Raw genomic sequence first — 15,142 nt, 5'->3', positions numbered from 1 at the left:
GTAAATAGCTACATTTACAAATAGAACCATGGGCAATTCCCTGGCAGTAAGGGAATGTACATCATGCTGTGTCTGTAATCAGATTGATAGAGGTACATTATTCTAATTTGAAAATGACTTTCTAAATCATTACCAATAAAAAGAGTTTTTAAATGAAAATTACCTATAGCAGCCCAGAATAGATGAAAATTAGCTACCATGGCTAATGCCAACCACAGTCACATGTTAGCAGTTGAGCTACTCAAAATAATCAAACAAGATCATAGTAAATCAAAACAAAATGAACAAGTGAAATCAGCTGTACATTCTTAGGTTTTTATCAGGCTCTGAATCTGACACACTGCTAAAGAAATTAGTTTCAAACCTGATAGTCTCTTGGAGAGAACAAATTTCTTTCCTTACAAGAAAAACCACCTAGAGTCTCATCTTATTACCTCTTAACTATGGAAGCATACTTCCAAGCACAAAGAAGGTTCAGATCAGACAGATCAGATCAGTTGCTCAGTCGTGTCCTACTCTTTGCGACCCCATGAATCACAGCACGCCAGGCCTCCCTGTCCATCACCAACTCCCGGAGTTCACTCAAACTCACGTCCATCGAGTCGGTGATACCATCCAGCCATCTCATCCTCTGTCGTCCCCTTCTCCTCCTGCCCCCAATCCCTCCCAGCATCAGAGTCTTTTCCAATGAGTCAACTGTTCGCATGAGGTGGCCAAAGTACTGGAGTTTCAGCTTTAGCATCATTCCTTCCAAAGAAATCCCAGGGCTGATCTCCATTAGAATGGACTGGTTGGATCTCCTTGCAGTCCAAGGGACTCTCAAGAGTCTTCTCCAACACCACAGTTCAAAAGCATCAATTCTTCAACATTCAGCTTTCCTCACAGTCCAACTCTCACATCCATACATGACCACTGGAAAAACCATAGCCTTGACTAAACGGACCTTTGTTGGCAAAGTAATGTCTCTGCTTTTCAATATGCTATCTAGGTTGGTCATAACTTTTCTTCCAAGGAATGCTGCAGCTGCTGCTAAGTCGCTTCAGTCGTGTCCAACTCTGTGCGACCCCATAGACGGCAGGCCACCAGGCCCTGCTGTCCCTGGGATTCTCTAGGCAAGAACACTGGAGTGGGTTGCCGTTTCCTCCTCCAATGCATGAAAGTGAAAAGTGAAAGTGAAGTCGCTCAGTCGTGTCTGATTCTTAGCAACCCATGGACTGCAGCCTACCAGACTCCTCCATCCATGGGATTTTCCAGGCAAGAGTACTGGAGTGGGGTGCCATTGCCTTCTCCCTTCTTCCAAGGAATAAGGGTCTTTTAATTTCATGGCTGCAGTCGCCATCTGCAGTGATTTTGGAGCCCCAAAAAATAAAGTCTGACACTGTTTCCACTGTTTCCCCATCTATTTCCCATGAAGTGATGGGACCAGATTCCATGATCTTTGGTTTCTGAATGTTGAGCTTTAAGCCAACTTTTTCACTCTCCTCTTTCACTGTCATCAAGAGGCTATTGGCTAACAAATGCATAGAGGTGCAGATGTTCAGGGAATATCTCTGAACTTCTGAATTAGACTCCTTCTCTTCTTCCCCTTCCTCATCCTCTAGCATTTTTATCATCATCATCGCCATCAGAACGCCTAATAAAGAAGCATTTGTCAAGGACTGTACTGAATACTTTCTCTGCCGTGTTTTGTTTCATTTTTATCATAGCTGTTAGGGAGATGTATTTCACTGTTTCATTTTTCAGATGAAGAAACTGAGCATGGAGAGAATAAACACCCAATTCCAGGTTATAGGACTAGTAAGAACAGAAGCTGGAATTTGACTGAGACCTGTGCCATCCCAGAATCGATCCTTCTGATCCCTGTAATCAGACGTCTAAGTAGACTTTCTGAGAGTGGCTCCCACAGTTGCTGTGATTTGGGTGCGAAACCATTCCAGTCTAGTGGCTATGAAAGTGAAAGTTGCTCAGTCGTGTCCAACTGTTTGCAAACCCATGGACTATACAGTCCATGGAATTCTCCAAACCAGGATACTGGAGTGGGTAGCCTTTCCCTTCTCCAGGGGATCTTCCCAACCCAGGGATCGAACCCAGGCCTCCCGCATTGCAGGCAGATTCTTTACCGGCTGAGCCACAAGGGAAGTCCAAGAATACTGGAGTGGGTCGCTGATCCCTTCTCCAGTGGATCTTCCTGACCCAGGAATCGAACCAGGGTCTCCTGCATTGCAGGTGGATTCTTTACCAACTGAGCTATGAGGGAAGCCCAATAGAAGGTGCTAATTCCTGTAGGAAATTTTCCCAGAATTTGACCCACCTCTGACTCCTTGACTTTCAGGAAGCCTGCAGTGGGTTTATGATGAGCCATGTTTACTAGACTAAACAAAGGTTCAGGTTCAGAGAGAAGTTATCTAAAGTTCTGTTTTTCAGAGACGAGTTCTCTTTTATTAACATTCACATCAGTAGGTTTGAATCTTGAGGCTATTTTGTCTGATTTTTATCTCTCACATCTTCCATGTCTATGAGTCACTAAGTTCAGTAGGAGAGGTAGGTACGAAGATTAGTGTGGAAAGACTGCAGATTTTCAATGTAGCTATTTCCAATTTTGAAATCCAGCCCCACTATTGACTATTTTTGTAACTTCAGACAACTAAGTCATTTAATATCTCTGTGCTTTGGTTTTTTTCTTTAAAATGTTTATAATGGTAACAGGTTTGCAGGGTTTTATGGAGACTGACACATCTGTATATAAATTTTGATATAGTTTCTGATACATGTAGGCTCTGATCCCCAGTGCTTTTAACTCCACAATGATTATTTAAGATATTATTTTACATTTCCACTTCTAATATTACTACAGCCAAGGCTTCCCTCTCTTCATTTCTTAGTTAGTGGAACATATACCTATACCAGCTACCAAGATCTTTTCAAATAATCTTATAACCATGTGTTACCCTGATAGCTCAGCTAGTAAAGAATTTGCCTGCAATGCAGGAGACCCTGGTTCGATTCCTGGGTCAGAAAGATCCTCTGCAGAAGGGATAGGCTACCCACTCCAGTATTCTTGGGCTTCCCTGGTGGCTCAGCTGGTAAAGAATCCGCCTGCAATGTGGGAGACCTGGGTTCAATCCCTGGGTTGGGAATATCCCATGGAGAAAGGAAAGGCTACCCACTCCAGTATTCTGGCCTGTAGAATTCCATGGACTGCAGTCCATAGGGTCACAAAGAGTTGGACACAACTGAGCAACTTTCACTTTCCTCAGTTTAGGGACCTGATCAGTCTGTCCCCAGGTCAGACCATCTACCTAGTGTGTCTTTCTCTGATAGGGATTTCAGGGTATATATTATCTAAAAGTACTAATTGCAACCCATTTTTTCAGCCTTAGAAAAGAAAGGCACATTTCCCAATATAGTTACTGCTCCTTAGTTTTGCATTTTTTCCATTAATTTCTATACATCTGTTTTTTTTTTTTCTTTTGTGCCATAATGCAAGCTTTTCTAAAAGTTTGCTGTCTTTGATCTTTAAAATATATATATTGATTTTAAAGTGACTCTTTCAGACTTTACTGATGCCGTCTACATCCCAGTTTCTATTTGTGCTTATTCTTTCCATATTTATCATTGTACAGACTTTCATTCTGTCTCCCTTAGCCTTCTTGTCTTGAGTCCTAAAGATTGAATTTGTCAGATAGTCACTGCAGCACTTCTTCCATCCTTGTCAGCATTTTATTTGATTCCAGACGTTATTACACATCAACTTTTACATGCATGAGAACTTTGTCTTTCTGGATGGATTGTGATGCATAAACTTGCTTGGGCGCTTTGTCTGGAGCAGCGTAGGGCTTTGAGGAAGCAGCCTTCAAGGACCATACAATTTCGTATTCATCTTTTAAAGCTGGCAGAAAGTTCATTGTTCATTCATAGTGTTTGGGCTAGTTTCTCTCAAAGCTTTTTTTCTGTTTAATTTGCCTTCTAAAGATCATGCCTCGTTTTTTTGGCTACACATAAAACATTGTAAATTACCCACTATCCCAAATATCAGATCAGAACCTCTGTTTCTACTTTTCTATTTCAGCTACGAATAGCATTCTTCCTGTCACCTATATTTAGAATGACAGGATCAGAAACGACCGTGAAACTCATCTGGTCCAATCATTTCCTTTCTGTCCAAGCTTGCACCCTTCTTCCTATGTCATCTCTTACATACTTCTTGACAGTGACTCTGTGTTCCCAAGCACCAGTGAAATAGAAAATCTTACCCAATCGTAATAGCAGTTTATTTTGATGATTATAGGGGTGGTTGTTGTTTGTTGTTGTTAGTCTCTAAGTTGTGTCCGCCTCTTTGCGACCCTGTGAATTGTAGCCCACCAGGCTCCTTTGTCCATGGGATTTCCCAGGCAAGAATACTGAAGTGGGTCGCCATTTCATTTTTCAGGGGATCTTCCTGACCCAGGGGTTGAACCCACACCTCCTGCATTGCAGGCAGTTTCTTTACCACTGAGCCACCAGGGATTAGATGGAATTAGAAATTTCAAAAAGAAGTATAAGAGAAAATTATGTTGGGAAACATAATTTCTCTCTCTCTCTCTCTCTCTCTCTCTATATATATATATATATTCTTTTACTATAAATTCAAATTTGAAATTAATTTTTTTTCAGAATCTTAGATTATAATTTTCAGTAAGAAAAAAACAGCTAGAGTTTGAAAATTGAAGTTCTTCCTTGAAAGTCATCTCTTATCTTGCTAAAATATACTACAATTATTTAATGTACTTATCTGTGATTCAGGTGAGGTTTAGTTTAAGTTTTGAGTTTAGCTCCATTAGAGGAGACATATACAATACCTGGAGATCACATTGCTACTAGAATAAATAGGAAATATATTTTGAAAGAGGATTATTTTGCAATACTCTTGAAAATTGTTTGTTTGCTTCTTGAATAAAAATGGTATTTCTTCCCTTCAGAGTCAGCTCTTACTTTTCATTATTCTAGATTGTGCTGTCCCCTGGAAGGTATGTAATTTTATCAGAAATGGGACTAACTTTTAATATGCTAATAGAGAATGAGTAACACTTTATAGTTTATTCCTATAAGCTAAGCTAATCAAGAAATCTGTTTTGTTAGATGAATTGAAGTTATGATCTCATTAGTATTTTTTCTTCTATTGAAGAAGTAAAATTTATTTTTCTCATAATTATATTTCCTATAAACTGAAAAATTCAACAGAAATAGTGTAGTTGGTGTTTAAAATGTAAACATGAAATTCTTGTCTGTTAATTTAAAAAATCTAACTCAGCTCTTCTGTACTTATTAAAATTCCTCTTATAAATGTCATTAACGAACTGCTATCTGCCAAATTCAATTGTTTTTCCATTTCTCATCTTTGATACTGTTTATAGCATACTATACTCTGTGAAACTTTTTCTAGCATTTTAATTACTTTCAAAATTCTATTGTGAAACATGTAAACTATTAAAAATGTGAGCACTTAGGTGCTGCCTTCCAGTTTGATAAATAAAATAATATCACCAGAGTTCAGGGTTCCTGTGTATTCCTCCCTGATGGTAATTTCCTCCCTGCACAGACAGAAGTTATCAAAGATTTGGTATTTACCATTCTTATGCACTTTTTTATACTTTTATTGAATATGTGTACTCCTACTCAGTATGTCATATGTCACATTTTTGTGTTTTAACCTTTATGTAAATGAGATCAAAGTGTGTGTGTGTGTGTGTGTTATTTAGCATCTGTTTTTGTATTTGTCACTTGGCGTTGCTTTGTGAGCTTTGTCCTCTCTTTTATTTACTTAAACTTCTGCGAGACTGTTTTTGGTTCTCCCGATGACTGCCCTACTCATCTTCCTTGGTTGGACTGTCCTCCTCAATTGGTTTTGTTCTCAGGGTCCTCTAACTGTCAGCCTTCTCTTTTTCACTGCACAGCCTGTCTCTGCACCCCCTACCTCCAGTGACTTCTGCAGAGCTCTTGTATTCTCTTGAGATCCAGGCCTTGTTTGTCTAAAAATTTACTGGATATCTGCAACAGGATATCCTGCAAGTACCATCAACTTCAACCCTCAAAAAGTGAGTTTACTCTCTTCTCCCTAGCCCTGAAATTCCTTCTAATATCTCTTGATTTGAATAAGGGTACACCATCAATCAGCCCTGTGGTTCATAACGGTTTAATTGGGTCCTTCTGTAATCCCTAGTGTTCCTTACTTTTCACAGCTGCTTAAATCACCAAATCCTCTAGAGGCTGAAAGTAAAAACTAAGCTACTTGAACAAGACACATATTAATTCAAGTACATAATAAGCACGCTTTAAGCCAGTAGAGTTTTGTCTTATTTTGTGTTTTTGTGTTTTTCTCATGCACCCAGTTTGAAGTGAGTGCTCAGGTCAGTGGACAGCTCTGATCCTCACATTTCATTAGAGACTCAGTCTACAACAGCTCTCCCATCTTCAACACGGGACTTCCAGTGTCACCATTCCAGCCAGTGTGAGAGGGGCTGGTGGAAGCACAGGGTCAAAGATGGATTAAGGGCTAAGTTGTTCACATCGCTTCCACTCATATGCTGGTGACTGTGGATGTCCATGAAACACAGTCTCTAGGTTTAACTCTGTACCATGAAAGCCTGGGAGAATGGACTTTGTGGATGGTTCCAGGTCTGGGCCACATATAGCTTCATGAATGTTTTGGGGCGGGGGGTGGATCCTCATCCCCACCTTATTTACATGCCACTGCTGAGGTCCAAGGCTTCAGTATCTCTGAAAGTGAAGTAAAAATGAAAGTTGCTCAGTCCTGTCTGACTCTTTGCGACCCCATAGACTATACAGTCTATGGAATTCTCCAGGCCAGAATACTGGAGTGGGTAGCCTTTCCTCTCTTCAGGGGATCTTCCCAAGCCAGGGATTGAACCCAGGTCTCCTGCATTGCAGGTGGATTCTTTACCAGCTGAGCCACAAGGGAAGCCAAAGAATACTGGAGTGGGTAGCCTATCCCTTCTGCAGAGGATCTTCCCGACCCAGGAATTGAACCAGGGTCTCCTGCATTGCAGGCGGTTTCTTTACCAACTGAGCTATCAGGGAAGCCCCAATAGTTTCAGCATCTCTAGCTTAAAATATTTCAGATAACTGTTTCCCTGATTATGTTTATCTCTTCCAGTCCATTCCCCGTACTAATGTCAAAATTAACTTTCTAAAGTATTGGTGTGTAATGCATAGTATAATGAATATAGACAACAATAATATGCTATAATCGTCAAACTTGCTAAGAGACTAAAATTTAATTATCCCAGCCACTAAAAAGAAATTATGTAATAATATAGGTGCTAATTATCACTACAAAAGGAATAGTATTACAGTATATAAGTGTACCAAAATAACATGTTGTATACCTTAAATTTACATAATGTTATATGTCAGATATTTTCAATAAAAAAAATTAACAAAAAAAGGTCCCATATCCCCCTGGAATCTCTGTACTGCTTAGTGAATAAATTCCATGATGCATGACAGATGTATAGAACAGGCCCACCCAGCCTCAGGTTACTTCTGTGACCTTGTCTCCTGGCACCCTTTTCACATATTCTATACTTGGAACACCTTTGCTAGATCATTATCATTTAACTATATTATGCATTTTCGTCACTGTATGTTTTTAATTTTGAAGTTTTCTGCAACTAGAGCTCTTTCTCCCTTTATCCTGTATAGTTGTCACCTCCTATCAGTGGCTTTCCTAGATAATCTTCCTTTGAAGTACAGTTAATTAGTGCTTTACCTATGTTGCCAAGAATTTAAACCTTCACTGCTCAGAACGTGGTCTGCAGACCAGTGGCCCTGGCATCCACTGGAGACATCCGAGAAATGTGGAATGCTGGGTCCAGCCAGACCTACTGAATCAGCATCTGTGTTTGTAACTAGCAACCATGAGATCTGCTGGTGTGCAGGCTTTAGAAATTATATATATATATTTGTTGTTGTTGTTTAGTCGCTAAGTCGTGTCCAACTCTTTTGCGACTCCATGGACTATAGCCTACCAGGTTCCTCTATCCATGGGATTTCCCAGGCAAGACTACTGGACTGGGTTGCCATTTCCTCTTTCAGGGATTGAACTTGCATCTTCTAATTTGCTGGAGGATTGTTTACCACTGAGTCACCAGGAAAGCTCCTAAACAGTGACGTGTGTGTGTGTGTGTATCGGGTTCTTGATGCATTGACAGGAACTGTATCTTGTTCAATGCGGAGTCCTCAAAAACTTCTACAGAGCATCTGTTACATAGTGGCTCTCAGGACATTTATACCGAATGACCAGGTTTACATTTCATCTTGTCTTCTCCGGAGATATAGTGTCTTTAGAAATCATTACCTAAAATTAAAGAGTAAGGGAAGCATTATCTAAAATTAAATATATTCTGGAATACACACACAGACACACACAGACACACACACACACACACACACACATTGCATATATACACACACGACCTGGAAGTTAAAAGGTACTGCTGCTGCTACTGCTGTTGCTGAGTCGCTTCGTCCGACTCTGTGCGACCCCATAGACGGCAGCCCACCAGGCTCCTCGTCCCTGGGATTCTCCAGGCAAGAACACTGGAGTGGGTTGCCATTTCCTTCTCCAATGCATGAAAGTGAAAAGTGAAAGTGAAGTCATTCCGTCGTGTCCGACTCTAGCGACCTCATGGACTGCAGCCTACCAGGCTCCTCTGTCCATGGGATTTTCCAGGTAAAAGTACTGGAGTGGGGTGCCATTGCCTTCTCCGAAGGTACTGCTAGTATTTGTCTTTTTGTTTTGCTATTTATGACCAGGCACATCTCTAAATAGCTTTTGGTCATGAGTTGGTCCAGTATAGATTATACTGCTCTGAGTATATTTAAGTTGTTGACTAATATATAGATATATGAGTATTTTTTTTTTCTGTACATTGTGAAGGAAAGTAGAGTGATGACTATGGGCTACAAAAACATTAAAAGTCATTCTTAAGGAAGGTTTGTATTTTAGCTCAGTTGTTCATCCATATTCTCCTTATCGCCAAATTCAGACTTAAATTGAAGTAGGGGAACCCACTAGACCATTCAGGTATGACCTAAATCAAATCCCTTATGACTACACAGTGGAAGTGATAATTAGATTCTAGGGATTAGATCTGATAGACAGAGTGCCTGAAGAAATATGGACGGAGGTTCATGCATTGTACAGGAGTCAGTGATCAAGACAATCCCCAAGAAAAAAGAAATGCAAATAGGCATTACTGATGAGGCCTTACAAATAGCTGAGAAAAGAAGAGAAGTGAAAGGCAAAGGAGAAAAGGAAAGATAATACCCATTTGAATGCAGACTTTTGAAGAATAGCAAGAAGAGATAAGAAAACCTTCCTCAGGGATCAATGCAAAGTAAAAGAGGAAAACAATAGAATGGGCAAGACTAGAGATCTCTTCAAGAAAATTCGAGATAACAATGGAATATTTCATGCAAAGATGGGCTCAGTAAAAGGCAGAAATGGTATGGACCTAACAGAAGCAGAAGATATCAAGAAGAGATGGCAAGAATACACAGAACTATACAAAAAAGATCTTCATGACCCAGATATCCATGGTGGTGTGATCACTCACCTAGAGCCAGACATCCTGGAATGCGAAGTTAAGTGGGCCTTAAGAAGCATCACTACCAACAAAGCTAGTGGAGGTGATGGAATTCCATTTGAGCTATTTCAGATCCTAAAAGATGATGCTGTGAAAGTGCTGCACTCAATATGCCAGCAAATTTGGAAAGCTCAGGAGAGGCCACAGGACTGGAAAAGATCAGTTTTCATTTCAATACCAAAGAAGGTCTGTGCCAAAGAATGTTCAAACTTCCGCACAATTGCACTCATCTCACATACTCACAAAGTAATCCTCAAAATTCTCCAAGCCAGGCTTCAACAGTACATGAACTATGAACTTCTAGATGTTCAAGCTGGATTTAGGAAAGGCAGAGGAACCAGATCAAATTGTGAACATCCAATGGATCATAGAAAAAGCAAGAGGATTCGAGAAAAACATCTACTTCTGCTTTACTGACTATGCCAAAGCCTTTGACTCTGTAGATCACAAAGAAACTGTGGAAAATTCTTCAAGATGTGAATACCAGACCACCTTACCTGCCTCCTGAGAAATCTGTATCAGGTCAAGAAGCAACAATTAGAACCGGATATGGAACAACAGACAGGTTCCAAATTGGGAAAGGAGTACGTCAAGGCTGCGTATTGTCATGCAGTTTATTTAATTTCTATGCATAGTGCGTGCTTGCGTGCATGATAAATCACTGTCGTGTCTGACTCTTTGCAACCCCATAGCCTGCCAGGCTCCTCTGTCCATGGGACTCTCCAGACAAGAATACGGGAGTGGGTTGCCATGCCCTTCTCCATACCATGCAAAATGCAGGGCTGGATGAAGTACAAGATGGAATAAAGATTGCCAGGAGAAATATCAATAACCTGGCTTAAATATCAATAAGCTGGTTTAAAACTCAACTTTCAAAACAACGAAGATCACAGCATCCAGTCCCTTCAGTTCATTTCAGTTCGGTCGCTCAGTTGTGCCCGACTCTTTGCAACCCCATGAACCGCAGCACACCAGGCCTCCCTGTCCATCACCAACTCCTGGAGTTCGCCCAGACTCACATCCATCGAGTCAGTGATGCCATCCAGCCATCTCACCCTCTGTCATCCCCTTCTCCTCCTGCCCTCAATCTTTCCCAGCATCAGGGTCTTTTCCAGTGAGTCAGCTCTTCGCGTCATGTGGGCAAAGTATTGCAGTTTCAGCTTCAACATCAGTCCAAGGATTTTTATAACTTTGCATTTAATGTGTGAATTTATGTAAGTGCAATATTGTTTTTTGCATGTGTATTAAGTTTTTTACCCAAATAGAAAGTATCCAAATGTCAATATTGGCTAAACTTTTAATTTTTTAAATATTAGAGAATTTTTTTCAGATTTCCATGAGTCCAAATTTCTGAGTGGGCAATATAATTATCCTTTGCTCGTGTGATAATTTTATTATCCTAATCATCTTGATCTTGCACTTTTATGAACCATTCCATTTAATGGAAAAGAGGAAATACTGTGGTTTCAAGTTTAATTATAATAATTTTACCTAGATTTGAAAGACACATTTCTCATCGTGTGAGACCCTATATAATATAGATTACCCAACTCAATTAACACTTGCACAGCATCCACTATGGACAGTGTATGGTGCACAGGGCCAGGGATAAACAGTACCTGACTTTAAAAAGGGGAAAGCAAAACAGGTTGATTTACTACAGAGTGTCCGTGCTAAAATATGACTTCTGAACAGGTGCCATGAGAGCTCAGAGAAGCAACCACTTCATTCATCCCAAGGTGACTTCAAACAGATGATATCCCAACTGATCATGCAAAGAGATTAGCTCAGTAGACTTTTGATAGGTCAGTTGAAGGAGGAAGGGAAGAGGAGATACTGGCTGCAGTGTGTCCAGGTAGAGCAAGTAGCCTTGGTAAACACAGGCAGTTCTGATAGAATTTGTCATGCGTTGATGGAGAAAGAGATCAAAGTTCAGTTTAAGATGACTGGAGTGAGTATAAAGTAAAATTGGGGCAAAGTGGAAGATGAAACTGAACTGGTAAGCAAAAGCTTGTGATCAAGATCCAGGTGTCAAAGAAGCTTGTAATTTACCATTGATTGGGAAACAGTGGAGATTTAAGAGTAGAGAGGTGATAGGAAAGGAATCAGTTATTGAAAAACTTAGTCATTTATCCAAGAATATAGCGAACTCAGTGGAGCTTCTGAAAAGTTGACATCTTTTATTTTTAGTTCAGCAAATTGATAAATATCACTGGGCGAAATGTTTAATTGCTTAAAAGTGATATAATTTTACTTAGAAATTGGTAAATCTTTTACAATCACGGATTATAAGAATAAATACCTTTTTGCTCTCATCAGTACTTTAGAGCTAAATTGTATATAATGATTAAATTGAAGCATGGAAAGTAGAGAAGATTCAGCAGCATGCAATTGACAACACAATTTCTGAAGAGAAATATTTCAGTAACTTGCCCTTTCTTCTTCTTTGATTAACTTATAATTAGGTGTGTTTCCTTGATGGTGGACAGATATGAAATCACTATCTCTGAATAGGCACATACTTGAAAATCTTTGCTATATACCGACCGAGAGAAAAATCACTGACAGTTTACCACTAATCTAGATTTGAGCACTTGAAATCTTAACACCTTAATTGAAATTGATCAGAAAATAAGTGGTTCAGAGGAGCTGAGCTACAAAGTTAGAATAGCAAGGACCATAAAGAACTCTCACTTTATGTTTTTACTTTACTCACTTGGTTTTATTTTCCTTCACCACCTAAATTGTTAGAAATTTTCCACTTGCTAGAAAGGGTTTCTCAAGCACTGTTAGACAGTTCCTGAAAAGTTAGTCGTTTATTTTAGCTTATCTTCCTTGTGGATAAATCTGTCTGTAATCATTTTAACAGGTGAGATAATTCAAGGAAGTGGTCATTTGCTCGGAAATGAGTTTGCAAGGCTGTGAATTTTTTTTCGTTAGGAGTATGATTTCCCATTTCATTTTCGCGTGAAAGGTACTTTTCCACCTTGTCACGTCTACATTGAGCAAGTCCGCCCACTAGGAGGCGCTCTTTCCAAGCTCATTTATCAAAGCACCCAATAAACCTTGTTGGGGTATTCACTTTTTCTGTTTCTAAGCTAAAGATGCTAACACACAGTCCTTTTTTGCTAGTGAAAGCAGGCTTTTTTTATTGTTGTTAAAACAACAATAACAAAAACTTCCAGACGTTTTGGTTGGTACCTGTTTTTCTAGGTATTGTTTTGTGGCCAGAGGTGTTTAATTTTTTAGAAAAATGCAGTCTCTTTGGTTTCACATGTTCATTAAAAGTTCTAATAATGCCTTTAAAATAGTGATTCTTTCCCCAATATTTTTTTCTCTTAAGTAAAATCATATAGATCCCTAATTTTATCTCAGCTGTGAAATGTTGAGGCTATTAAGCCATAGTAGAATGCAGTGTTACAAAAAGTAATCAGTGATTTGTGTTAAGAAGAGTTTTCAGTTTCCTAAAATCATCAGAGACTGTAGGGATGGTGTGTAGCATATATACGTAAACATAAACACCGTTGAGAATTACCAGACCATAGAGAACATTTTCTTAGTGGCATGTGAAAGTCAGTCTCATTGTGGCTGGTCCCATACTGCTATAAGCAGGCCCCTGGTCATAAGGATGCACATAAAATTTAACTAAAGTCATTAGGGGTGTCAGAGAAAAAATCACACTCTGCATCTTAGAGATAGTAATTAATACAGCTATTTAATTTTCAGACAATTTCAAACTTCTGTTATTGAAGAGAATAACTGAACATTTAAAATGCATTTCAAATCGGGATTGGCTGGTTTACCTTAAAAAGCATGAATTTTCAGATTTGTTGTGTCAGAGTTAGAGACCTGGCCCCATGTATTCATTCATTCGTTAAGTGCAGACGGTCCTATCCCGGACTTTGTTAAGAGCAATCAACATAAGGACAGAAATCCCTTTACTTGTGTTTATATTTGGTTAGTGGTGGTGGCAGGGGACAAGGGTGTGTACCAGGTTGCAAGAAAAAAGGGTAAAGCTCTTAGAAGAGGATTGAAAGTAGCAGAAGCTGAGCTATTTTATACAGAGAGGCAAGGAGAGGTCTCTCTGAAAAGGTATCATTTGAGCAGAGATCTGAAAGAAGTGAGAAAGAAGCTCACACGCAGGACTAAGGGAGAAAGTTTCAGACAAAAGGAAAAGCGGGCACAGTTCTGTGGTTTATTCTAGGAACAGTCAGAGAACCTGGGCCTGAAATGTGGAGAAGGGTGTTGGCAGAGGAAGACAGAGAGATGAGAGCGGGCCAAGTAGAATTTTCCTACCAATGAGATGGGGATATCATGGGTGGGATTTGTTCAGAAGAATGGACTCATCTGACTCAACTTTTCACAGGGTCACTCTAATTTCCGAGGTGAATCTAGGCCACATGGGGCTGGAATGAAAGAGAGAAAATTAGCTTAAGTGGTTTTGCAATTGTTTAGGCAAGAGATGATGGGTTTTTGATGAACCTGAGGAAGTTCCTTAACTTTGTTGAGGCTATTCCCTCCTGGCAGCAGAAGATAATGAGACCGATGTATCAACTTGTTTTGAGGATTAAATGACAGAACATGCTGGCTTCATTTGGCTAAGGTCGTGTAGAACTGATTCGTTCAGAAGGTCATCTCTTTGAGTTTTATATGCATAGATCTTTGAGTTTTATATGCATGGACATGTGTGCACACACCCATGTGTAATATCCTGTATGTGTATTTCACTCAGTCAAAATCATGTCTTTGATTATTGTAGGAGTCAGTCTACTTACTGTTCTCTCGGTCTCCTTTCTTCTTCATCAAATACATTTTTCCACGTTAACTGTATTTCTCAACAAAGTTCTGAGTATGTGTTTCTTTGCCAGCACACTCCCAGGTCCCAGACCTGTGATGATCCCCTGTAGCTTTGTCATCGTCAACTCAGTGGACATGAAGCTGATCAAACTCCGGGAGATAGTGAAGGACAGGGAAGCCTGGCGTGCTGCAGTGCACGGGGTCGCACAGAGTCAGACACCACTGAGCGACTGAACAACAACAATAACTTTAGCATAAACTCAGAACTTTTGAATTCAGTTATTTGAAGTCTTCAATATTCAGTTTCCTTCACCCACTGTTGAAGCAACACCAGACTGCTTGCTAGTTCCTGTAAGTGCCCTGTTCTTTAATCTTCTTGTGTTTGATTTAGGGTCCTTCTACCTAGAATGTCCAGGGTATGAATCTCAGTTCCCCTCACACACAGATATGGAAGGAATATGACTCTTATTTGATCATAGCCGGATCGAGCCCCATTCTGCTAGGGTGTAGAAACGTAATCTGGCAATTCTGGGCTTCCTTGGCCTTTTCCTGTGGCTATACTCAGGTCCTTGGGGACTCTTGTAATTGTAAGCCACTGGGGGGAGGAAGGCAGGGACATCAGTCTGGTCCTCCGTGGAGATCCCTTGGCAATAACATGCTGCCTCGCATCTCACATGTCTGCCACTCAGCTGCTCCAG

The 15,142-nt window shown here is 40.0% G+C and overlaps 1 protein-coding gene across 3 annotated transcripts in view; it reads left to right on the top strand.

Moving 5' to 3' along the window:
- The window catches only part of ADGRV1 (adhesion G protein-coupled receptor V1), a 541,641-nt gene that overhangs the window by 311,965 nt on the left and 214,534 nt on the right, over positions 1-15,142 (top strand). Inside the window, exon 84 of one of the 3 annotated variants that reach the window (XM_027545617.1) lies at positions 14,516-14,609. The exons of the other annotated variants lie outside the window; for them this stretch is intronic. Within the exon in view, the coding sequence (XP_027401418.1) occupies positions 14,516-14,554 (39 nt within the window). The 3' untranslated portion in view covers positions 14,555-14,609. Of the gene's footprint in view, positions 1-14,515; positions 14,610-15,142 lie in introns of those variants that run through there. 3 annotated transcript variants of the gene reach the window in all.

Source organism: Bos indicus x Bos taurus, chromosome 7, assembly GCF_003369695.1.
Source record: "Bos indicus x Bos taurus breed Angus x Brahman F1 hybrid chromosome 7, Bos_hybrid_MaternalHap_v2.0, whole genome shotgun sequence".
NCBI classification, from domain to species: Eukaryota; Metazoa; Chordata; class Mammalia; order Artiodactyla; family Bovidae; genus Bos; species Bos indicus x Bos taurus.
Note: the sequence above shows the minus strand (reverse complement) of the source record. Positions and strands in the feature narration are given on the sequence as shown.